Here is a 24710-nt window from a genome sequence, read left to right as displayed (position 1 = left end):
TCTCCCTGCGATTTTTGGCCCTATCTCTGCCCCATTACAAACACTCTTCCCTGCTGGCTTTGGTGTTACTGCTCCCTGACGTTTCTCCTCACACTTCTCTCTGATTATCCTTTCTCTGTCTCCTTGTCAGGCTCCCCTTATGCTAGTCCTCACTGTTTACAGCTCTCAAGGGTTCCATCTGCTGCTCACTGCTATTCTTAGTATACATGCTCTCCTTGGGAGAATTTCTTAAAAAACAGTTTAGTCATTTCCAGAGGGTAAGGGGGGCGAAGGGGTGGTAGAAGAGGTAAAAGCGGATCAAGTATATGGTGATGGAAGGAGAACTGACTCTGGGTGGTGAACACATAATGTAACATATAGATGACGGAAGATGTATTATAGAAATGTACACTTGAAACTTATATGTAATTTTACTAAACAATGTCACCCCAATAAATTTAATTTTTTAAAAATGTAGAAGCTATATTGTGATATAATTCATGGACCATACAATTCCTGTATTTAAAGTGTCCAATTCAGTGGTTTTTAATATTTTCACAAATAGGTACAACTATCACCATCATAGATTTTAGAGCATTTTTAACATTTCAAAAAGAAATCTCATAACCTTTAGCTATTACCTTCTATTCTCCCATTTCCTTCAACTCTAAACAACTACTAATCTACTTTATGTTTCTATAGATTCACCTATTCTGCACATTTTATATAAGTGGAATTATACAACATGTGATCTTTTATGACTGGCTTCTTCCATTTAGCATAATGTTTCAAAGTTCATCCATGTAGAATACATCAGTATTCACTCATTTTTTGAATAGCATTACATTGTATGGATATACCATACTTTATCCATTCATTAGTCAATGTGCATTTAGATTGTTTTCACCTTTTTGCTATCAAAAATAGCACTGTTATGAACATTGGTGTACAAGTTTATGTGTAGACATGGTTTTTTTTGCACATACTTGACATTTATTTTAATCATATATGTTTACCATAAAAATATAGACTTAAAAAATAAAAGGAAGGGAAAACCACTGTTATTTCTACCTACTGGAGAAAGCTATTATTATTTTTTTAAATTAAAGTTTATTGGAATGACAATTGTTAGTAAAGTTACATAGGTTTCAGGTGTACAATTCTGTATTACATCATCTATAAATACCATTGTGTGTTTACCACCCAGAGTCAGTTCTCCTTCCATCACCATATATTTGATGAGGGTAAAGAGAAAGTTATTATTAGCATGTTGATATGTATTTTTATAGTTATTTTCCTACAATTATGTGTATGAGTGAGTGTGTGTGTGCGCATGTGCATGCACGCACATATACAACACACATACAGGATATTTTACACTAAGAAATTGCTTTGTATAAAATGTTTTGTAACATGATTTCATCACTTAATAGATTTCTGTGCATCCTTTCACATCAATACTTCAGTATACATTTCATGGCTGCACAACTATTCTACTTTGTAAAATAAATAAATTCTATCCAAATTTTCTGTAAATTGATTCCTCACAACTTCCATTATTAAAATGGAGTTATAGACCATATGTTTTTATTATATGTGTGTGTGTGTGTGTGTGTGTGTGTATCTAGCAGTGAAATTGCTGGACCTCATTCATTTCAACATTTTTATTGACTGTGTCTATACAAGTTCACTTCTGAGTCTGGATCTCTAATTCATATTCCTTCGCATCAGAAGCTTCAGACAAACATAGCCACATACCTGTTGAAACTCCCACCTGATACCCTATAGATAGTTTCAAAGACAACATATCCCAGACTGAGCTCAGCTTCCTCTCAACATTGCTCTTATCCCCTGAATTATTTAACTTGGTCCATGACCCCACATACACCTATGTTTTAGTTGGCTCCTTCCTCTTTCTCCCTGCTCTTATTCAGTTCACACTTGATCCTGCCAATTAATCATCCACATATTCCAAAAGTGTATCCTCTCAATTCCCCACATCATCTGTTCTAGGTTACAACAGTTTAGTTGGTTTTATTGCCTTTAGTTTTGTCATGCTGTCTTCCAAAATCCACAAGTATGATCATTCCAAAACTTAAATCTGAACCTGCCCCTCTCCTACTAATAGATACTCTTCACTATCTCACACTAACTAGAGAATTAAGTCCAAGCTCTTAGAGCATGACTCCCTCCCAGTGCTTCTCTTGCCACTCTTTGCCTGACACTTCATGCTCCAGCAACTTGGAAAATGTAGCTTCTGGCTTGCACTGTCCTGCTTTTACTCTAAGTGTATTTATGAGTACTGTTCCCTGCCTGCAATGTCCCTTCCTTTTCTCCTTTGCCATCTACTGCCCACCCCTCCCTTGACTTTATGTAATTGATATTCATCTTTTAGAATCCACAGACTCTCAACTAAGTATCTCTTACTTACCCCTTCCTCTCTTTCCATCCCAAGCAGGGTTAAGTACCCTTGCTTTGTAGTCACATAATAATCAATAAGGTTTTTATCAACACATTTACATTATATTTCTTTTTCACTGCCTGGGAGATTTCTGAGGACATTGACAGTGTTTCATTCCCAGCATCTAGCACAGTACCTGGACTACAGTATTTGTAAAATTCATGATGTGTCCATACTTCTGATCACTACAATAACCCAACCCACATATATTTCTAAATTTAACACTTTGGTCCACTTATCAGAATCCGAACACCACAATGTTCAATTCTTTCTTTTAGGTAAGTGGGTCTTCTCCTTAAACCACAGCTCTTTCGTACTCAATCACCCAAAATATTTTACTTTACCTAACATTTTATTATGTGCTTCTCTTCCATTATCAGTGATGTTGTGGGAGGCAACAGCTTCTTACTGATAACAAAAATTATGCCAAAAACAAATACTGCACCAAATTTTAGAGGTTACAAAATGAAATTGCTATAACTTTTTCCCATAAATAAGAACTAAATAAATGAAACTGTGTTTCAAACTGTAACTCACAAAGTCTACCTCATAATGTTCCTCAATTTTCTCTGAGATCACAACCTAATGTAATTCAGCAGAGAAAATAAGTTCTGTATATTTTCTACTATGAAAATGAAAAAAAAAAGTATGATAACCTTAAGCAAATATATGGAGCACTAGAATATTTAGCTCATTTATCTAGTTTAAAAGTGCATTTGCTGTTAACTGTTATTTTATTTACTAAAACATGGTTTAATTGAAAGCACACTAAGCCAGGGGGGGGAAATATACCTTTTTTCATCTCTGTCTATAAATCTGAACTATACAGTCAATGAAAAAATATTCCATTGCTTATATACTTGCAAAACAGGTCTTTACCAGAGAAGATTTCATTCCCATGTCTACAAAATGGTTCACAGACTTTCATGAAGACCAACATAGAGTAACTCTTTTTATTTTTCCAAGTGGTTACACAAAAAAGTATAATTATCATCTATAATTTTCATCATTTAATAATAGAATGACATTTCATTTGTAAAATATAGAAAGGTTATAATTTCAACATTAAACAAAAACAATATATTTAACTTCATGAAAAGTTTATATAATATTGTTATTTTTTTAGTTTTCCTCAGACAATATTATAGATCACTAATTTATGTCAATTACATAAATAATTAAGAACTTGCTGAATACTATCTATACTTAAATACCAAGTCCAAAGCCTAATGATTCTTTTGAAACTTATTTTTAAGTAATAAATAGCACAGAAAGCATAGGAATTTTTCTTTAGTTTCTACAAATCTAAAATGGAGATTATTGAATTAATAATGCATTTCTGAGGCCTTCAGTACATGGCAAACCATTTCTTTATTTCAGATTGACTTTCCAGCTACTGAGTGGGAGTATATAAAATTTGATTCTGAAGAGGATAGAAGTAATCTTGAAGAGCCACCAAAAGAGTGTTTAAAACATATTGCCAGACTTTCACAGAAAAAGTCTCCCTTACTGTAAGTGACCCAGGTCATAAGAGTAAATGTTGCCTGCTCTTCGTGTTACCATGTCATACTGGAAGTATTTATAACTTTAAAGAATGACTCTTCCTTCCCATGTAACTCCTTTTGTGTCTTAAAATCACACCTGTGGGATAATCAATTAATGTTTAAGAACTAAATTAGTAATTTTGTATGTTTTTTTAGTTTCTTTTTCTTGAGGTATTAAGCAACTTTAACTTTAATCAAAGAAAAAATAAGATCGGAAATCATTCAGTTCAAACAACAAAGCAGAGAGTGATCAGAGATTTAACAAGGATAAATCATTATTACTTAACTATCTTTCAAGCAGATATAAAGTTATTTTACTAAACAGGAGAAACCAAAATTTAATTATCATAGCTGGTTTTTAAAGTACAGAAATAAATCATGTTTTAGTAGCACCAAATTAGTGACTAAAGAGTGCTTTAATTTTGTCAAACAGTAATTCTCCAAATAAACCCAAAACTCCAGGAAGAACCATAAGAAAACTAGCGGTGTTTGTCTCACTACTTGGCAATATCTAAGCCACAGCTGATCATGTTCCTTAATAATATGCCAAAAGCACAAAACTAAAAACATACCTCCTTATATAGACTGTGATAATATATACAACATGATAAGACGTTTTATTCCAAGAATGAGAAACCATTTAAAGGTTTTGAGTCATGTGATCTGAATAATCTTTTTGAGTGATCCCTTTGACCACCAGTTGAAGAATGGATTGGAAAGGAGATAACGGAAGCAAGCAGGACAGCAAGGAGGTTTATGGGATATTTCAGGCAAGAGGTCACAGAGACTAGAACTAAGGTGATGGCAGTGAAAATTAAGAAATGGTTCAATTTGCGAGGCCTATTTTTGGAAAATGGGAAGACATGACTTGATGAGTGATAGTAATTAGGAGTTAAGCCAATTGAGAAGCCCAGGAATCAGTTAAGTCAATGGAGAATCCAAGGTTTTGAATTGACCAATGAAGTAGATGTTAGAGTCATATTCTGGAGGAAGAATATGTTTGGGCCATCCAAAACGGAGGTATTGAATGTAACCAAGAGTTCTGTTTTGGTAATCTTGTTATTGCTTGCTCTCTCCACTTGTATTGCTCTTCTCCTCATTCACTTTCAGCCAGTGACATCAGTCTCCTTCCTATATTTTAAATGTGCTAGTCCCTCTCCCATATCGAGACCTTTTTATTTGGTGTCAACCCCTACCTGAAATACCCCTTCCTCAGTTCTTCTCATGGCTGAATTGTCTTATCCTGTAGGTCTTCACTTAAATGTGATCTTCTCAAAGATACACTGATTAACTCAACCACATAGATAATTTCCAAAACACTAACCTGAGAAAGGAGCCATAAATAAAAGCACATTTACCCTATGATTCCATTTATATGAAATTCTAAAATAGGGAATATTAATTAGAGTGCAAGAAATAATGACAGTGTTTGCCTCTGGTGGAATGACAAAAGTGTTTTTTACCCAATACTGTATAGGAATTTGTCAAAATATATTAAACTGAATCTGTGCATTTCCTTGTAGGTAAATTATGCTTCAATAAAAGAAGTTAATAGGGAAAAGAAGCATTATTCAGTATTGGGGAAAAGAGGAATGTAATCGGAACAAAATAATTTGTTTTAGTAATTTAGTAAAATTTTGTTATGGAATTTTTTCTTATGAGGGCTTTCTGGTGGAGAAGGTAATGACAAACAGGAAAGGAGCCCAAACATACCTTAAACATTATCTGTAATACAATTCTTTGGTTTTGCAGAGAAAGTTGGCTTTAAAAGAAGTTATAGAGTATTATTGACTTTTAAAATCTTTAATAGTTTTCATTGCCAGTTTGAGAGTTTTAGCTAATTTGAGCTGAACAACAGAGTGTCAGTTTGGAGGAGACAGCATTCAAAAGCTGTCATTGATTGTCATTTGAGAAATGTTGTTCTTCAATTGAACAGTGGTTCTGAATGCTTCTGCAAGAGTGCGAGCAAAACATGATAAACTGTCAGTGAGTCAATAGCCATAGTCCTAAATTTAGATTTTCTGTTTGCAACCCCTCTCCAAGGGGAAATACTTGAATATTTAAGGAAATTCTACTCACTGGCATTTTAAATCCAAACTTCCAATGAACTCTGAAAAAAAAGCCAGAATCCAGAGATGAATTGAGATCTTTGTTTTGGAAATTCAGAGCAAAAAGTTTTCTGAACTCTAATGAAACTTGCTCTGAGGTGAAGGAATTCATATTTAAAATATGCCATTTCTGCACAAGCTCACTTGGCTCTAAGTTAATTTGTAAAGAAAGTAAGAGAGCAAGTGGTTGCTTACATCTCTTCTAAGTAGTACACGTTGCAGGATTCAGAAAAATTTGGTCTGTCTTAAAGGAAACACAGATTTTGCCACCAAAACGACATTTAAAAAAAAAACAAACAAGGAGGGTGCGAGCTCTCAACAACAAGGTTTCCCATTTCAATTCCCATTTCCCACATGGGATGGTGGTCTGCGCCCCCTGCAACTGAAGATTGAAAACAGCAACTGGACTTGGAGCTGAGCTGCACCCTCCACAACTAGATTGAAGGACAATGACTTGGAGCTGATGGGCCCTGGAGAAACACACTGTTCCCCAATATTCCCCAATAAAGTAAATAAATAAATAAATGACAAGGATAGCAGGGAAGAAAAATAAATGTGAATCTTCTGAAATAAACTTTTATTTTTTTAAATTTTTTTTAATTATGTTTTCTACAAAAGAATAAAGTTAGTGGGAAATAAACTGATGAAATAGCCTATCAAACTATAAATCGTTACGGGACGATTAAAGGACTTGTTTTCTAAAATAAACTAAAATAAAACTTAAAGAACTAGAGTAATTTTTTATACTGTGTGTTTACAACAACATTTGTTAGTATAGAAAACCCCAGTAAATTACAGTTTCCAATCTGGTTTTGCAGACTCTCTGAGGAAAAGAGAAGATACTTATGGTTTTATCGTTTCTACTGCAATAATGAAAACTGCTCCCTTCCTTTGGTCCTGGGTAGTGCCCCTGGATGGGATGAAAAAACTATTTCAGAAATGCATACCATTTTGAGAAGATGGAAATTTTCTCACCCTTTGGAAGCACTTGGACTTTTGACTTCCAGGTAAGAATTACATAACAAGCATGATGTTACTGATGAGAAAGATTTGTTTGAAGAGAAAAAAAATATGGGACTATATGATTAATTCAGTAGAATTTCTATTTGTTCCCAGTTTCAATAGTTATTGATAATAAATTTAGGTAAACACAAATAATGAATGTAAAATTTAAAGAAATGTAAGTTATAATTGTGTCTTCTGTACTAAACATGAAGTGCAACTAATAGCTATAGTTTCTTAAATGAACAGACTCTATGGTTCTTACAGAAATAACAGAAAAAAATGGGAGGGAGGAAAAAAGGAAGGGAGGAAGGAAGGAAGGAAGCAAGGAAGGCAGGAAGGAAAGAAAACATTTTTTTCTGTTAGTTGAGCTTAGAGCTTTTTCCATTTTTTATAAGATTTCTTCTTCTGTGGATCCTAGAATTGACCACTTCGGCCTAGTACAGTGCTCTATTACATTACAAATTACATTTTTTGCAATATGTACATGCAAACTGTGAAATGTGTAATTTTGCCCACATTAGACTCAGAGCTACTGCAGGCAAAATAGATCATCTTAGTACTTCTTTTTCCCAAGGGCTTAATAATATCTGGGACACGGTAATTACTCAATGTTGAATCAATCACTTTCTAAAGCACATTATGATTATTTGTGTCTTATTTTAACATTTAAATTATGTTATTTGAGGGAATCATCTATTATCTTTATGACCCACATCACCTTGTACCGTTGAGTGAATTAATAAGGAATGATATGGTAAGAAAATCAATTAACAAATGATTTGTTTCATTGGGATCATTCACAGTTAATGTTTGAGTTTCAAGACCCTTCTGTAAAAACAGGTCCTCATGCCTACCTTAGTCCTAACTTCTTTTCTTGATTTAGATATATAAGAATAGCCAATATCTGCAACATTTTTAATAAATTCTAGTTATTTTATGGTTCAAGTAACTTAGAATATTAACATAATTATTATTTTGTCATTCCTCTACTGATTATCTAATAGAAAGTTGGTTTAAAATGTGAAGGTAACAATTCACAGAATAAGAGACAATTTTGACAAATCATATATCTGAGAAGGAGCTTGTGTCCAGAACATATAAGTACTCTTACCACTCAATAACAGAAAGATGAATAATCCAATTTTTAAAATGTCAAAGGATCTGAATAGATATTTCCCCAAAGAAATTATACAAATGTCCCATAAGCACATGGAAAGATGCTGGAAATCATTCACCACTAGGGAAATGTAAATGAAAACCACAGGGAGATACCACTTCACACTCAATAAGATGGCTGTGATCAAAAAGACAAATAACAATAAGTGTTGGGAAGAATGTGGAGAAATTGGGAATCTCATATGTTGCTGGTGGAAATGTAAAATGGTGCAGCCACTTTGAAAAACAATTGGTCCATTTCTTAAATATTAAACATTGAGTTACCATAATGACCCAACAATTCCACATTTAGGTATACCCAAGATAAACGAAAAATATTTCCATTCAAACACTCACTCATACACAAGTGTTCAGACCAGCATTGTTCATAATAGCCAAAAAGTAGAAACAACCCAAATGGCCATCAATTAATGAATGGATAAACAAAATGTGGTCTATCCATACAATGTAATATCATTCTATAATAAAAGAAATGAATACTAATATATGTTACAACACAAATAAACTTTGCAAACATCATACTAAGTGAAGAAGCCAGTCACAAAAGACCATATATTGTGTGATTCCATTTGTAAGAAATGTCTTGAATAGGCAAATCCTTAGAGACAGAAATGAGACAAATACCATTATACTAATTTTAACTATGAGCAAACTGAAATTTACAGGGGTTAAGTTGCCCAATGTTACACTAGTAAGTTGAGGAGCTAGAGTTAAGTCCAGAGATTTAGAGCTTGCGATCTTAACCAGTATGCTTTACAGCCTTCCTACATAAATATTCTAGGCTATTTACATATTAAAAATGTAAAGAAAACAATCCTAAAATAGTTTTATTATAGTAAATGCAGTACTTAATTATCTTATTGTGCTTGGATGTTTCTAATTTACCGTGTGATTTCTTTTTTTCTGAATAATCAGCCTTTTAGAGGTTATAGGGAGTGGTTTCAAAGCAGAGTGCCATTTATTAAATGTCATTCAGGGAACTTAGTAGAAACTTGATTTATTTACACATTGGACAGTTTATTATCATGCATTATCATGCACCAAAGAAGGTCACTAAAAAGGTTGGAGCATTTCCATTGTATTCATCCTATGACTCCCACTCTCATTTTAAGTGAAGTATTAAAAAACTTGAGGACAAGCTGTTTCCAGAAATGAACCTTTCAACTTTTCTAAATTCAAAAGCTGACTTTTCTGAGCACAAACAGTATGTGCTTGTTAAGTGAGTTGTCAGAGTGAGTTCGTCAGAGATCTGTATTTTCTCTCCTGTGAATAGTCTATTTTTTTTTTCAATGATTGAACCTCTTGAGGACTTGTGTGCTCCATTTTTAGCTTTGAGAATTTTAAATATTGTTGTTTATTTAATCCTGTCTGAAGATTCACCACCTCCTTTCAGTTTATTTTTAGCAAGAGACACATTGAGATTTAATTTACCTAATATGGGCCATTGGGTGTTAATATTTCCACTACTGAATGCCAGCAATATGCTCACCCGGTACTGATACTTCCATTAGAGAAAGTGGTGCTGTCAGAACTTGAGACCCAGGGCTAAGGTCTGTGGTTCTTGGCAGATGGTTGCTACTTTCTTGAACCCTGACGCATAGGCACAACTATTTAATTGCTAATAACAAGCAGAAATTACCCAAGGAATTAAAAGTCAGTTCAAGGAAAGTATTCATTTAAAAATAGCAACTCTGAATTGGCATCAGAGGGCTACATCAGAAGCTTAAATAAAAATTTGACAACGTACCAGAACTTGCCATCCCACATGATGTAAAATTGTTTTGCAGGAAGAAGAGCAATACTTAACAGACAGTGCCTTCATTTCCAATATCAGTTTCCTTGGAAAAATGTTTCACAAAAATGTTTGTACAAACCACTGTATTCTTTGTTGCAGAGATTAATTTATGCAAAGCCAGTCTTTACTAGCAATGTAAAGAGGCAGAACGGAATATGGAAAAGGAAAACAGTTATAACTTCCACAATTGACTAAATAATTAAGTGATTGATGAGTGTCTTCTCCATTTATTAAGCAAAAATATGTGTACATGGAAATTGATATGCAATGAGTCAAAGAGAGAGAAGGATGTCACAGTGACAGTCTGTTAAAAAAAAACACAAAATTTAGAGGGAAGACTTAAGCTAGAGATCACTATACAATATACTCTATACTATAATCAAAGTATTAAGTGCTATATGTGCCCAAAGGAGATGAAAATTCTTTCAGAGAAAGTAAAGAAAGCTTTGTAAAGAAATTGAATACTGACTTGAAAGAGTCTTAAAATCTTCTGAGTGGAGAAGAGAGAAAATGGCATTCCAGGAAGAAAGACTAGAATGAGCACACTTAAGGAAGTTCAGAGAATAGTGAGTAATTTAATATCATATTAGAAAGGAATTGTACTGGGAGACAAGGCTTAGATTGTTTGGGGCCTCATGGGCCAGGTAGGTACTCTGGACTCGTTACTGCAGTCCATAGAATTTTGTTGAAGATGGGAGTCATATAATCAGATTTATGTAATACAAGAATAATTCTGGCATCAGTGTGAAGGATGGACTGAAAAAAGAGAATGAGAACAAAGATGTTAGATAAATATCAGGTATTGAAATAGTCCATTTGAAAAATGATCCAGGACTGATCTAAGCATCAATAAAGATCCACAGAGCATATTTGAGAAACATGCCAGAGGAAAGGGAAAAACAGAAAAGAGGTAGGGAAGACTTTGAGCTCTCTTATTTGGGCAAATGATAGATAATCCCATGATTGACCAAGACAAGAGTTATAGAAGACACAGCAAATTTAGGTAGTCTAAGATAGAGAGTTCTGTTTTGGACGTGCTGCATTTTTAAAACCTGTGGGACACTTAGGAGGAGATGACCAGTATTCAGTTGTAGATACAGCTCTGAAGCCTAGTAAAGAACCCAAAACTTGGAAAACAAAATACAGGTTATTGTCTTGAAGGCAGTAATTGAAGCCACGGCAGTAGAGCTACTGTGTTTTCATGTGCAGAGGAAATATAGAAAGGGACGAAAGACGAAACCCTGGAAAAAGCAATATTTTAAGGTCAGTACAGAGTAAGCAGAGAAGGAAATAAACTTTGGAAGAGTGACCAAGGGGCTGGAAGAGATCCAAAAATGTTTGGTGTTTTAGAGTTCATAAAAAAAAAAAAAAGAATTTGAAGTCTTTAGAGAAATATTAAATAGAGTTAGGTCTTAAAAACAGATTAATGGATTTGAAAATAGAGCAGTCAGTGATGATAATAGTGAGAGAAGTTTTAATAGTGACGTTTGTTGCCATACTTCAAGTTATTGAAAATGAATGGAGAGAAATAAATTATACCTATTGGAATATGATGTATGGAAAAGGCAAGATTGCTCAAGTTGGAGGAGGCTAGAGAAAGATTTTGAGGTTTAGGGTTTGTTTGCTTGTTTCAAACACATTTACCAACTGAGAAGAAGGATGCATGAGGGGAAGATCAGAAAACAGAGGGATGGGTGAAATGGCAAAATGAGATGATACCAACAGTCAATAGTCTGGGACAAAATTGTAAATGGGAACTTTATCCAAGGAAAGAAAGGGTCACTTCTTCCTCTCAGGTGGGAGGGAAGAAAAATATTAATATAACTATAGATAAGAAAGAATATGGGAGAGAAAAATTTGGAAGTTTCAATATTCACCATGAAAGAGGAGTCAAGGTTATATACTAAGAATGAGGAACGTGGAACTGCATAAACTCAGAGATAAGAATATTGCCCTTGTACACTTTTGGAGAGTTTCTGGAATTGCTTCCAAATTTTACAATTGACAATATAAGCTTTTAAATCGAACATATCTGGCTCTGCCACTTATTATTTGAATGACCTTGGGCAAGTTTCCTTATCTATAAAATGGGGGTAATAGCATTATGTACCTAATAGGATGAAGTGCTTACGAGAGCATTCAATAAATGCTACCAATCATCTTTATCATCATCATCCTCTTCATCATAACTATATTTTTAAGAGAGCTTAGAGTTTTCAAATTATTTCAGTGCTAAATTGTATATACAATAAATTCATGGGGATGATATCATTTCTATTAAGCTTAAATAACTCAAATTCACTTGTTAAAATTTATATGTAAATGAGTTAGCATTTTAGTAATCATTTAAAATTGAATAATGACTTATAGCTTACAAAGCACTTTCACAATGTTATATGATTTGACCTACAAGCAACCTCTTTAATATTATTATCAACATCTACAATTTTCCCCATTTTACTGATCCCTGTTTTACAAATGAAGAAACTGAAGCCCAAATTGTCCATTCATCCATTCAACAGATAGTTATTTATGACCTACTCATAAATAGTGCCTACTCATGTTAGGCACTTCATTAGGCCCTGAATCTAGCATATTAAGCAAAAAGAAACATAGTCCTGCCTTCACAGAGTTGTAACCTATCGGTGGTGGGAAGAAATAGGCCATTACCAAATTATAAATGTAACACTACAGGCGTCATAACAGCTCTTAATGAAAGGTACGTGGTTCTATAATAACATATAACAAAGGAACCAAACCTTTTCTTCAAAGTGGGAAAAGTCTTCACAGAGGAATTTATGTTTGAGCTCAGCTCCGAAGATGAGTGGGAATGAATTGGTGAAAGGGAAGAATAAGAGTTTTCTGAGAAGAGAGAATCTATGAAAAAATCTTGGGACAGGAACTGCATTTAAGAAACTGGAAGAGAGCCAGTGTTCCTGGAATCCAGAGAAGGAGTGTGTGATACAAGATGACCAATATGTTAAGATAAAACTAGAAGACCACGTTAAGGGCTTCTAAACAGGACCATATTAAGCAACTTGGTCTTTATTTTAGTACCTGTGGGAAGGCATAAATTATTCTAAATGAGAGGACACATTTGCATCTTGTAAAAATCAGTCAGTTTCTGGGTGAAGTATGGATTTGGTGATGGAAGCAAAAGCATGTAAGAGAAGACCAGCTAGGAAGCTATGGAAGTAGTCCAGGTGTCAGAGAATAGCAGTCAGCCTTAGAAGGTGGTGATGGAGATGATATGGAATGAACAGAATCAGAACACTTAGGAGTAAAAATGCCAGAATTAAATGGGGAGGTGAAGTGAAAAAGAGGGGTGTGAAGGAAGACTTCTAGGTTACTATCTTATGTTAGATGCATAATAGAAACATTCCCTAAGATGGAACACACTGGGTGACTGACTAATAGATTATAGAAAAAGAACCCCATAGTTCAGGTTGGAGTATGTTGGCTTTAAAGTGTGCTTTGAAATGGCTGAATTTACAGGTCTGGTAGTGGTTCAAGGGAGGAACCTAATGTAGAGATCTCAGTTTGGAAAATACCCACAGAAGGATGAGAATTAAGTCAAAGATGAGATATACTCTTATTTGCTTAGCAAGACAGCATAAATAAGAAGAGCCTTCATATTTAGACTCAAAATCCCTTACTCTCTTCAGCACATCAGGCTGCTTTTTCATATAAAGTTTAGTGCATCCAGACACAAAATCTTTGCATGATGTTTTCAATATGCCACTTGCTTTCTGTGTCGCTTGTCTGTAAGTTAAAATCAAAGTATAATCATATAGGAGGAACTAAATCAACACTACTCTTTAATTAATACCATGACTGTACAGTTAATTCCCAATTTCATTATGCGAGTGCATAGACTATCGGGAAATATCTCTGTACGGTTTCCTTGACTCTTTGGGTCTCAGATTCATTCTTATTCGTTTTGGTTCATGATGGGGAAAATACTCCAGTCCAATCTGACAAATTACACTGATGACTATTATGTGTCTCTATCAACCACTTAGAATGCAGTAAAATAAATAATACACCCCAGCTAGTCTTGTGGATTTTATATAAGCATATAGGAAAATACCTAGTCAAAAAATAAAAAGGCCTTGCTAGATATACTATGGAAAGCCTGTTGGCCTGGTGTTCTGGATATTTAGATTCTAATTTCAGTGCCACCAACAAATGGCCTTGGACAAACAACTTATTTCTCCTGTCTGAGTTTCAATTTCTTCATCTGTATAATCAGAAGACTGAACCAGGCCTCCAAGTTTCCTTGAGTTCTAATATTCTGTAATCATGTGAAAATCCTTGAAGGAACATGAATTATTCAGCAGACAGAGGTTTACAATCATCCTAAAAGAAATCCTTATCCACCACTTTTTCTAGAAAAACATTTTTGTGTCACATCATATCATTTTTAGTACTAGAAAAATAGCAAAGTATTCATATTGACGTTTTTCTTCGAAGTTGATGCAGAATGTACCATCAGACTCAGAGCCTATTGGAGAAATAGTTCTGCACTTCTGATAGTTTTCAAATCTAACCTGACATTGTGGCTTTTAACTGTGAATAGCCTCATGGCATTCCGTGAATTCTTACTATGTATTCTGAAGTCTGACATTTCTGTTACACTTATATTTAATCTCAGATTGCTTTGCTTTTCAGTTTACTCAAAGTTGCTTTTGTTTTTTTTTAAAGGTCGACACTTGTTACATCCCATTCGGTTTTTACCCATCACTTCAAAAGTTCTTTGAATAAGATATGGACCCTATATCATTTTTTAAACTAGAAAAATAATTTTCAAAGGGTTGTGGGGGGGAATAAGAAAGGATTAGAAATTATAAAATAGAAGTCAAAAGGAAGAAGTTGAAAGATGTATTTTTCTGTTGAAACTTCACAACTCCAAAGGCCCTGTTGAAGCTTGTCTGAGTCCTTTGTGATATTCCTATAGCCTCTGAGATGAAAGGAAGTGTAAATATTTAAAAGAGGGGGAGTTCCTTACAATCATTGTATAGAGTTATATTTATCTTAGCCATGGTATCATGTCCTTTTAAATATCCCAAAGATTCAATTGGTAGCTCAATTCACAGGCAACTAAACCCTGAATATATAGAACCACTACTCACAAAACTCAAATAAAACTGAACAGTAAGCCAGTCTGATGTCTTGCTTTTGACCATAAGTGTTTTTGCTCCCCTATTGTGACATGTTTGGGAAAATAAATTAGATACAGAAAGTTTCTTAAACGAACATTTAAAAGTGACGAATAACTTTAAAGAAGTAATTATTTCACTTGGACTCTTATTAAGCCTAATTAAATTTTTTCCATAATAAATAAAAATTTATCTCACCTTACATAATCTCCTCCCCAACAACTAATGGAAATTTATTGACTTTATATCTTTTTAATATATCAAGCCAGATAAATCTCCATTTATTACATTGCAAATAATCTATTTTCTGATTGATTATAAGGAGATTTCTTATAAATGACTTAGTTGATATCAGCCTGATGAATCTTCTAACAATACTTTTTTGTTTCTTCCTAAAACTCAGGGTGTAATGTCCATGTCTAGAGTAATTATAGTAACAAGATTAGCAGAATCTCTAAGGAGTGGCTGCTGGTTTATTCTCAGGAATTATATGCATTTTTCAAGCAAATCAGGTCATTGGAAAATACAATTACCTGACTTGTGGAAAATTCAATATAGGTTGCAGTGCTTCTGTTACATATGACATTTCAGTCTGTAAATATCACACCAAAGTCAGAGAACTAATATGGGTAGCCCTCACCTCATTGTGGAACGAGTTACTGAGCATGAAATGCCAACAGCTATATCCCAAAAGAATGTTTAAATAGTTTCAGACAACATCACAGGGAAGAGATGTCAGGATTTGTGGAACATATTTGTCCATTTATCTACGGCTGAGTTCAGAGCTCTTAAATAGGTATTAAGAATAAATTCTCTAGAGTTGGAGATCCCAAATTGGGGCTAGTAAGTTAAAAGAATATTCAAAGACAACTTAAAAACATGACTGTTATTCTTTCACACAATGGCATATGTGTAAAAGGACATACGATTTGAAGCTTTTTTTTTGTAGTAATGAATTTGCAATTATTATATTTTCATAATTAGTTGAATGGCCTTACTTTAAAAAAAGTTATTTTTAGTAACTAGTAAACTTTCACATAAAAAGTTTGAAAACCTTTAAAAACTAAACTTAAAAAAAGAAAACTATAGTCATCCATGAAATGTCCATGGAGATATTTGGTATTAATATTTTGATCCTTTACATCTTAAAGTGTATAGAGAAATATACACATATTTTAATGGTATTATACAGCATTATTTTTTGTTTTTAATTAATGCTATTATCATTATTCATCTAATATTTTTAATAACTGCATATATTGTCATATGCTCATTGCATAAACTTTTTATTTTTACACATTTATATCATTGCCAGTTTTGCTTACATACATAGATCCTCACATACATCTCTGATTCTTTTCCTAAGATAAATTCCCAAAAGTAAAATTGCTACATAAGGAATAAGCACATTTAAAGATTTTTTTTTTTTTAATTCCTATTGCTATATATTGCCATCAATGTATGAAACAGCCTATTTCCCAGGAACTTCACCAACACTACCAGCATCTTTTCAATGTGGCCAACTCTTCCTAAAATAGTCAAATGTAAGTTATATGTGGATATGCTTTAATGTGCTAGGCCTCTGGCACATCTCAGGATGTGGTTAGTTTCTTAGCAATTTTTCTTCCAATTTCTTTCTGAACTTCAAGCAACAGTAGTGAATAAAAAGAGACATCCCTTTCCATTACAGTACAAAAATATTCTTTCTGGCATTTGTACATATTAAGACAAATATATACTTTTTCTTTTGAATTATACGATACAGATAGTATGAGTTTTTTGTTTTCCTGTTCCTGAAGAAATCTAAAAAAAAAAAGAAAAAAGTTCTTCTTTTCCATTGCCTTCAGATTTGTTTTTCTCTTACCGTTTTGACTGAGAAGGAAAAAAATCTGAAATTTATGAGTAATATTTGTGGAATTAAACCTATTGCTACCTATGGAAATGATCTCAGTGCACAGCAAAAAAAGTAAAATGGGCTTTATAATATGATTTCCTTATTAAAATTATCATGGTCAATGCATTTTAATTAATTACCCAACATGCAAGGATCATGGTGCTAAATCCTAGGAGTGAAAAAAAAAGATGGAACAATCCTTATCCTCAGCTGAATTGTTCATTAGTTGAGAAACAATGACACGTGTATAAAAAAGATAAATCCTAATGCCCACTAGCAGATCCTAATTGACCAGTGGAGTCAGCCATGGAGTTCAGAGAAGTGATTACTAAAGATTGGAATAGTCACCTTAAAGGGCTTGGTCCCTATTTTGAAGGAAGACTAGAGCTTTAAGATGAGAAAGGACAGTGGGCCAAGGAGAGGTTACAGTGCTCACAAAGGTGAAAATGCACATGGCATTTTTCAGAATAAAAATAACATACCAATGAGCCAGAGCAGTTGTATTCAGTGTTACAGGAGTAGAAAAATCTGAAGTGTTCAGCTAGCCTTGAATATAGATGGACCTAAAAGAGGCCTATTGGTAATAGAAAACCATTCAATGTTTTATGAGAAATGAACTTTCAAATAATTTAGGAAATATAAGGTACTACTATAAAAACTGTGTATACCAGCATGAGATAATTATGACCTAGACTAGATAGTTGCCGAAGCAACTAAAATCAGGCATGATGCTAGAGCCATTAGAACACAAATCAACAGAACTTGGCAACTAATTAGATATAGGGATAAAAGACTATTAGGAATTCCAAAAACTTTTATTCAACTGCACTTGCATTAAGAATTTATAAATGAATGCACCTGCCCTCAGCCATGCACATAATATAGAATCCCACAGAAAAGGCTGTGAACTACAGGGACTACCAAGGAGCTAGAACAGCTTCACAGGTAAATTGATGCTTGAGCTTCGACTTCAAGGATGAATAAAATTTGGCAGATGGGAAAGAGGAAAAAAATTAATGATGAGGACAAACGAGGGGGACAATATAACTCTTAAAATTTTAGACCTACATGATTGAAGATGATAACACAGACTACAAGAGAAAAGTCTGGCAGTAGAGATGTTTTAGGTGGAAAGATAATTCAGTTTGGACATTCTTCAAAGAAGTAGGTAAAGTGCGCCCATCGATCTGGAGGCACTGGGTTCATCACCATGAACAAAACTGGCAAAAATGTTCTGCTTTCCTGCAGTTTACATTTTAGTATTTAGAAATAATTATATAATTAGAGACATAGTGTTCACCAAAGAGTTTTATTTTGTTATGATGTTCGCTTATTATTTTCCTTTCTTTGCTGTCATTCATATCAATAGGATAAAATAGGCACACAAGGAAGCATGGGTTACTAGTATTAAGTCATGACTTAGGCAACAAAATGTGCCAAGTAAGTATTTTCTCTCTCTAAGACTTCAGACTGTCCTCAAACTGACCTTGATGTCTGCAAGCTTCAGAAAAGTGGTTTAGTAATTGAGAGCAATAAATTACAGTCTATCACATTTTAGTTAAGAGAAAATAAAGTCTTAGTGTGCTAAAACAATCTGACCTTCTTCTAGCTTTGCTTTTTTATTGCACCCTTTCTGCTCTCCATCTGTGCTTGATGTTATACTGAGATCTTCTGCCCTTCGTGGTACTTCATGAGATGTGTGTAGACTACAGTTCTCACCAGGTCTCATTACTAGAATGTTCAAAGAAAGAAAATTATTGGAAAAATATTTGCCAGTCAGAAACAAACGTTTTGAGTGACAACACTTGGAAGTGATATTCTTGTTGCAATTAAAAGGTTCCGTTTAAATGAAGAAAAAAAATACGTACCCTGTATAAGCATTACATTCCAAACTGCCATCAAGGATAGTTGAGAGTTGCTAAGTAATTCCACTTTTTTCCTTTGCACTGTAGCTGTGTAGTATTTATTTCACCTTTCAGTAACCAGATATACTGAAAAGAGACTGGATATTGAAGACTTTAAAGCTTTCTAACTTCCATAGTTTTGGGAGCCAATTTTCAGAGCTCTCACATGACTGGTTGAAAAGCATTCAGTTAGCTCACGTACAAAATGATTGTGGGGTTTTATTTATCTGTTTATTCATTTTTTTTGTTTTCCAATATTACTATATCAGCTTTGAAAGCTTTAAATTATGCATATTGATTTTTTTGAAAACTTGTTTACTTAAAATTAATTGTTGTAACCAAAGCCCTAGTTATATAATCACATCAAAGCAGTATGTGAAAATCATGTCAAGGCAGTATAGTGCCAAAAGTTATCTCTAGGCATTTCCAGGAGCTCGGAGATAATTGAATCTAATTCTTCCGATGGAACAAGATGATGTCAACCTGAGGAGCCCATTTGCGGATAAATTGTCTTTGGAATAGGATTTCAAATGCTAAATACCTCCATAAATTTAGTTCAGTAACAAACAGTTATTAAGTGTCTAATGGGTGCTAAATCTTACAACAGACATATGCAGACCAAAAAAGAATAAGGCACAGTTTCCCTCAAGAACTCATAGTCTAGTAAGATTTAGCCTTATTTAATTATTTGTGTGTATTTATTATAAGATAACATATTTCTGATTTTCATTATGATCTGGCGAAAATCATTTAAATGTATTACCTACCAGTTTTAGTCACATAAACCACCATGTCTCCAACTGATAATAGTTTACTTAATAAATGCATGGCTAAACTAAAAACAAAGATTTTCATACTATTTTAGACAATATTTTAGCTATACTATAACTCACATTTTATAGACGAGAAAGCTGGCAGGGATCTGACTTAAACTCAAAGTTTCCAAAACCTTGTCAAAAGGACTTTATACTGCAGTCCACATGAAAGTAAAGGATATGGAACAATAATTATTATTTGGTACTACTGTTCATCTTAAATGATTATGGGATTATTATTTTGTTTTATGCACTCAAGACAGAATTTGTTCTGTTTCTAAGGTATTTCTCATGTATTATTTCATACCATTAACAGCTTAATAGATATATTTACTTTGTATTAGCTTTCCAGATCAAGAAATTCGTAAAGTGGCAGTTCAACAATTAGATAACCTCTTAAATGATGAACTTCTGGACTACCTCCCACAGCTAGTTCAGGTAAGAACAGCAGAGTTGCCAAGGTATTCCAGGATTTCAACTAATAATTCTCTTTAAAAGTTTCCAGTGAATCAACAGTAGACTCCTTAGAGTGGTATTGCAATTTGGCCAGTCAAGAGGCTAAATTATAGTTCATATATCAACATGGGTAAAGCAGACATTTCTAGACGAAAGTGGTACAGTTACCAAAAAAAAAGGTATATAAGACCCAGAAAGGAATGTTTTTTAAAGAAAAACAACTTCATTTATTAATTAGAACTGGAAAAAAACAGGGATGCTTGTGATGAAATCTTTTTACCTGAATATGTAAAACAATAAAAAACTAACCAAATAAATGTTACATAGAAAACAGCCTTTTGCTAGGCAGCTCCTCATAATGTTTCCTGCCTTTCCCTCAGAGTATCCCAATATTGATTATAAATCTTATAAAAGTACTCTTATAAGATAGTACCCAAATTCTGCCACAATAGTACATTTTTGTAACAACACCAAATATCACCATGTTGGAGTAATTTTTGAAAATAATATAAATTTACCTAGGACTATGAGGAAGACTGATTTAGTCTGAATATTTTCAAATATAAACAATTAATGTTTTACAAACGACAATGTAAATGACTGAATAACCAAGCTACAAACAATTTTTTTTTCCATGTTGACTGTATACTGAATGCTGAATAGTCCTAAAATAGTGGTCTTTATGGTTTGTTGTTGTTGTTATTTATTTGTTTCTTTAACTCAGGTGTTTTCTTATTTTTAAAAGCCAGGCTGTAGTTACAAGCTATTTTAAATGTCAGGTGCCTCCATTTTTGAACATTTAAGACTGGAAACTCTGAGACTTAAGGGGAAAGCCTCTACTGTTAGACTGCAATAACATATTATTTTGCAAATAATATGTACTTCTCTGAAAGCCTCCAAGAGAGCTGGTTTTGAAATAGCTGTACCATATAGTTACGTATACTAATCTTTACAGTTGTTATTTCCTTAGATTTACCAGGATAGTGTAGTGAAAATAAAGATTAATCCAACTTGCAGGAATGCTATTCTCTTATAGCCCCTGAGTATGGGCAACATGTTACATCTAACATAACTCAAAAAAGGAGGTTTTTATAAAAGTTTATATAGGTTATACCCCTTTGAAGGCACCAATACACTTGGCACTAGGAATATCACTAAGCGCCATATACCTGCAAATTCATATTTTTAAGACAAGGTACACACAGATTCCAACATAGCAAATACACAGAGGTAAAATTAGGTAAAGTTGCAGCTATTCCTGAATTAAAAATGAGTATTATACAATGTTTTGAGAGGGGAAGAAGTGTACAATATGACTATAAAATAAGTAAAAACTGGAAAGAATTTTTAAAACATTTGTTATGGAGTTTACCCTTAAACTTCCATGCTCTACCCTGACTTCAAAACTTTCTAAGACATAATAAAATAAAATAAAAAGAAAAAGAAAAAAACCTGTCCTGTTGCTTATTTTCCGGAAGCATGTTATTTTGGTATGTGTGATCTTGTTAGAAGTATGCAGGTTAAGTTAAAGTAGAAAGAGAGGACTCTGTGACCATGATGAAGACAGAAGACGTGGTTCATAGGTAGGAATAAGACACAGACCCAGAGGTTACTGCAAACCACAAGTCATAGCCATGCAGATAGGTTCCAAGAACAGAGTTCATAAGAATGCAATGTGCACCAAAAAAATTGCTTATATCCTAGATGGTAAGGCAGGATTTAGGGGGAAATTGTATTGGTAGACAGAGTGATTGATGCAGGGAGTTTGGAAGCAAGGAAGGCAATTCAGGATCAGCAAGGAATGATTGAGTTCAAGAAGAAATAATGGGGAAGTCTAAAGAGAAAGCTAAAAACAGAAGCATGGAAGGGAATTCTGAGACTTTTCTCCTGCTCAGATGCTTATTGGCTTTGCTCACTATTAGGATATAAACACAGTCCGTGACCTAATCAGCCCGGTATTAGCAAGTAAGTGAAAGAAGGCCAGAGCTTCAGTTTAAGACAACATACATCATGATCTTTACACATTCAGACAGCTGCAGTGTATGCAAATTTGCTGAAATCATCTTTAGCACTCTCACACCTTAGGAATTCCTAAACTTCCCCATCCTTAAGGATGTTAGCATATTGAAGTGTTTCTTCGGGTGTGCGTGTGAATGAATGATGTATTCACATTTTTCTGCTGTCTGCACTGTGGTACAAAACCTGGCTTAAACTCTCAGTGTGTGTGTCTGTCTGTCTGCATGCACACCACAAATTAAATTATTTATTGAGCAAGCAAGAATAGAAGCTTTGCCTCTCAAGCAGAAATGAGCATTTTTATGAAGAGAATCTGGTTTTTATTTTTACAACATATTCAGATTCCTGGGATGATGGTGGGGGCCCAGGTACTGACTGCTGGGAGTGAAGCCCCTGCTGAGTGCAGGTGGAGGTTGGAATTAGGTCTCTAAGGATATCAGGGGCTGCCATCGCGTTCTGTGTTTTACACCAGGTTGGGTATCCTGGAAAACCTTAGGACAGTTGCTCACAGTGGAGATGAGGGAAAGGATTTGGGAATATGTGGGTTATGGTGGCAACAATCAGCTTTGAAACCTGTAAGTAAATCTTAAGATCTGCAGGCTAATACTGATACAGTTGGTGATTTCAGTTAAGGCTGTGGGTGTGCATTAATTTCATCTCCAAAAGGGCAGAAATATCTATTGTTTAATAATGCAATTTTTATATCCAGAACACTGTTCATGATATTATATTTTTGTGCTAGGACTCTCCTCCTAGGCCTGGTTGAATTCTACCAGCCACCTGCTCTTTTTTATTATCCTGTGACACTAAAGCATAAGTAAGGAAAGGAAACAAGACTGCACAAATCTAAATTCTGTGATCTGTGTGAGCTCTGCTATTAGTTATGTACCAGCTAATAAAGCTATCAAAATACATTATTGACATTTTGTTAAAATATTTATGCTGTTTTCCTTGGGTTTTCTCAAGCCTCTTAAGTCCCTCTGTATCCTGCTATAAGTTTGTTACTGAGAAAGAAAAGAGTTAAGTAATTATATCTCTTACTTCAGGCTGTCAAGTTTGAATGGGACCTTGAAAGTCCTCTAGTGCAACTCCTAATACACCGTTCATTGAAAAGCATCCAGATTGCCCATCGTCTTTACTGGTAAGTTTAACTAAGATAAGATAGGATGCCTTTTTTATTGTCAGCTTCTTTCTGTGGGCAGATTTAAAAGAAGTCAGAAGATTCCTTTGCCTTGTAATTGATATAAACCTCCACTTAAAATTAAGCCAAATTTGAGATTCTTTGTCAACATTATTTTTACGTATGTGTATAATGTAACTGTCATCTTCAAAATCTTCCTTTTGTACTGTTGCTGCTGTTTAAATCCGCTATGAATTTTAAATCTGGATGATACCTCTCCTATAGCTTTAAATCAAAGGTCATATCTACTAATTGAAGATTTCAATATAAAATCTAGTTATAAGATTGTGTATGTTTTGGTGTTTTGGAAAATTGTGTGTTTTAAAATCAGTTTCTGTACAGTATTAGTTATAAGCAATGGAATCAAAAGGTCAATATATACTCTTCCTGTTGAAAATTCTTAGGGCACTAAACTTTTCCTCAAGCATAAATTTGGAGTATTATTATTGGAGAAATAAACTTATTTTAGAAATATTAGAATTTCTCCCATCATCTATCCTCTTGATCTATCAAACATCATGTTCTTTGGATGCTGTTCATCCTACCCTTTCTTTCATTACTAACTTTGTAGATTCAATTTCATAGTGAAAAATTTAACAGTTACAAGTGTCAGTGACCTAAGGATAAAATTGGGTCTGTATTTTGTCCTCAATTATGTATGTATGTAAGGCATCATCTACTGGCTTCAGTTGCTAGTGAAGAACTTTAACAACAAAAAAAGGGAAGTCAATGTCATTTTTCAGTATCATTTTTTTCTGCTTCAGAAAACATTACTCATGTTGACATCACTCTTCCTATGAAAATGAATCAGGTGTTTCACAGCAAAGTAGAGATACAAGGAATTGTCAGGCACATGTTTGGTTGGATGTTCATTTTCATTTTAAATGCCTAATATAAAAAGCAGAACATTTTTCGCTAATATGTCAGTATAATGAGGCATCAGATACATTGACTAGCAATGGGTCCTTCACTGAATGGACTCTCTTATGAAGCTCTGAATGAAGTCTTATTCCCTTTAGTTTTTCATTCAGCTACTGTGGAGCTAAAGAAAATTATGTGAGACTATTTGGTGATGTTTGGCTATCACATTAAAACTAAGAGTCCATTAAACTCAATGGTTATTTCTCCTAAACTTTACTCTTCACTTTTTGTTCACATGTGTTCATTAAAATGAAAGCATATTAAAAAGTAACTTGACCAGATAACAACATTGATTTA

At 33.9% G+C, this 24710-nt stretch overlaps 1 protein-coding gene across 1 annotated transcript in view; it reads left to right on the top strand.

Moving 5' to 3' along the window:
* Positions 1-24710, top strand: part of PIK3C2G (phosphatidylinositol-4-phosphate 3-kinase catalytic subunit type 2 gamma) — a 276245-nt gene that overhangs the window by 94753 nt on the left and 156782 nt on the right. Inside the window, exons 16-19 of the mRNA XM_019744695.2 lie at positions 3821-3951; positions 6911-7099; positions 20185-20278; positions 23359-23453. Of these exons, the coding sequence (XP_019600254.2) occupies positions 3821-3951; positions 6911-7099; positions 20185-20278; positions 23359-23453 (509 nt within the window). The remainder of the gene's footprint in view (positions 1-3820; positions 3952-6910; positions 7100-20184; positions 20279-23358; positions 23454-24710) is intronic.

The sequence above is a fragment of the Rhinolophus sinicus genome, linkage group LG02 (genome assembly GCF_036562045.2).
Source record: "Rhinolophus sinicus isolate RSC01 linkage group LG02, ASM3656204v1, whole genome shotgun sequence".
NCBI lineage: Eukaryota > Metazoa > Chordata > Mammalia > Chiroptera > Rhinolophidae > Rhinolophus > Rhinolophus sinicus.
Note: the sequence above shows the minus strand (reverse complement) of the source record. Positions and strands in the feature narration are given on the sequence as shown.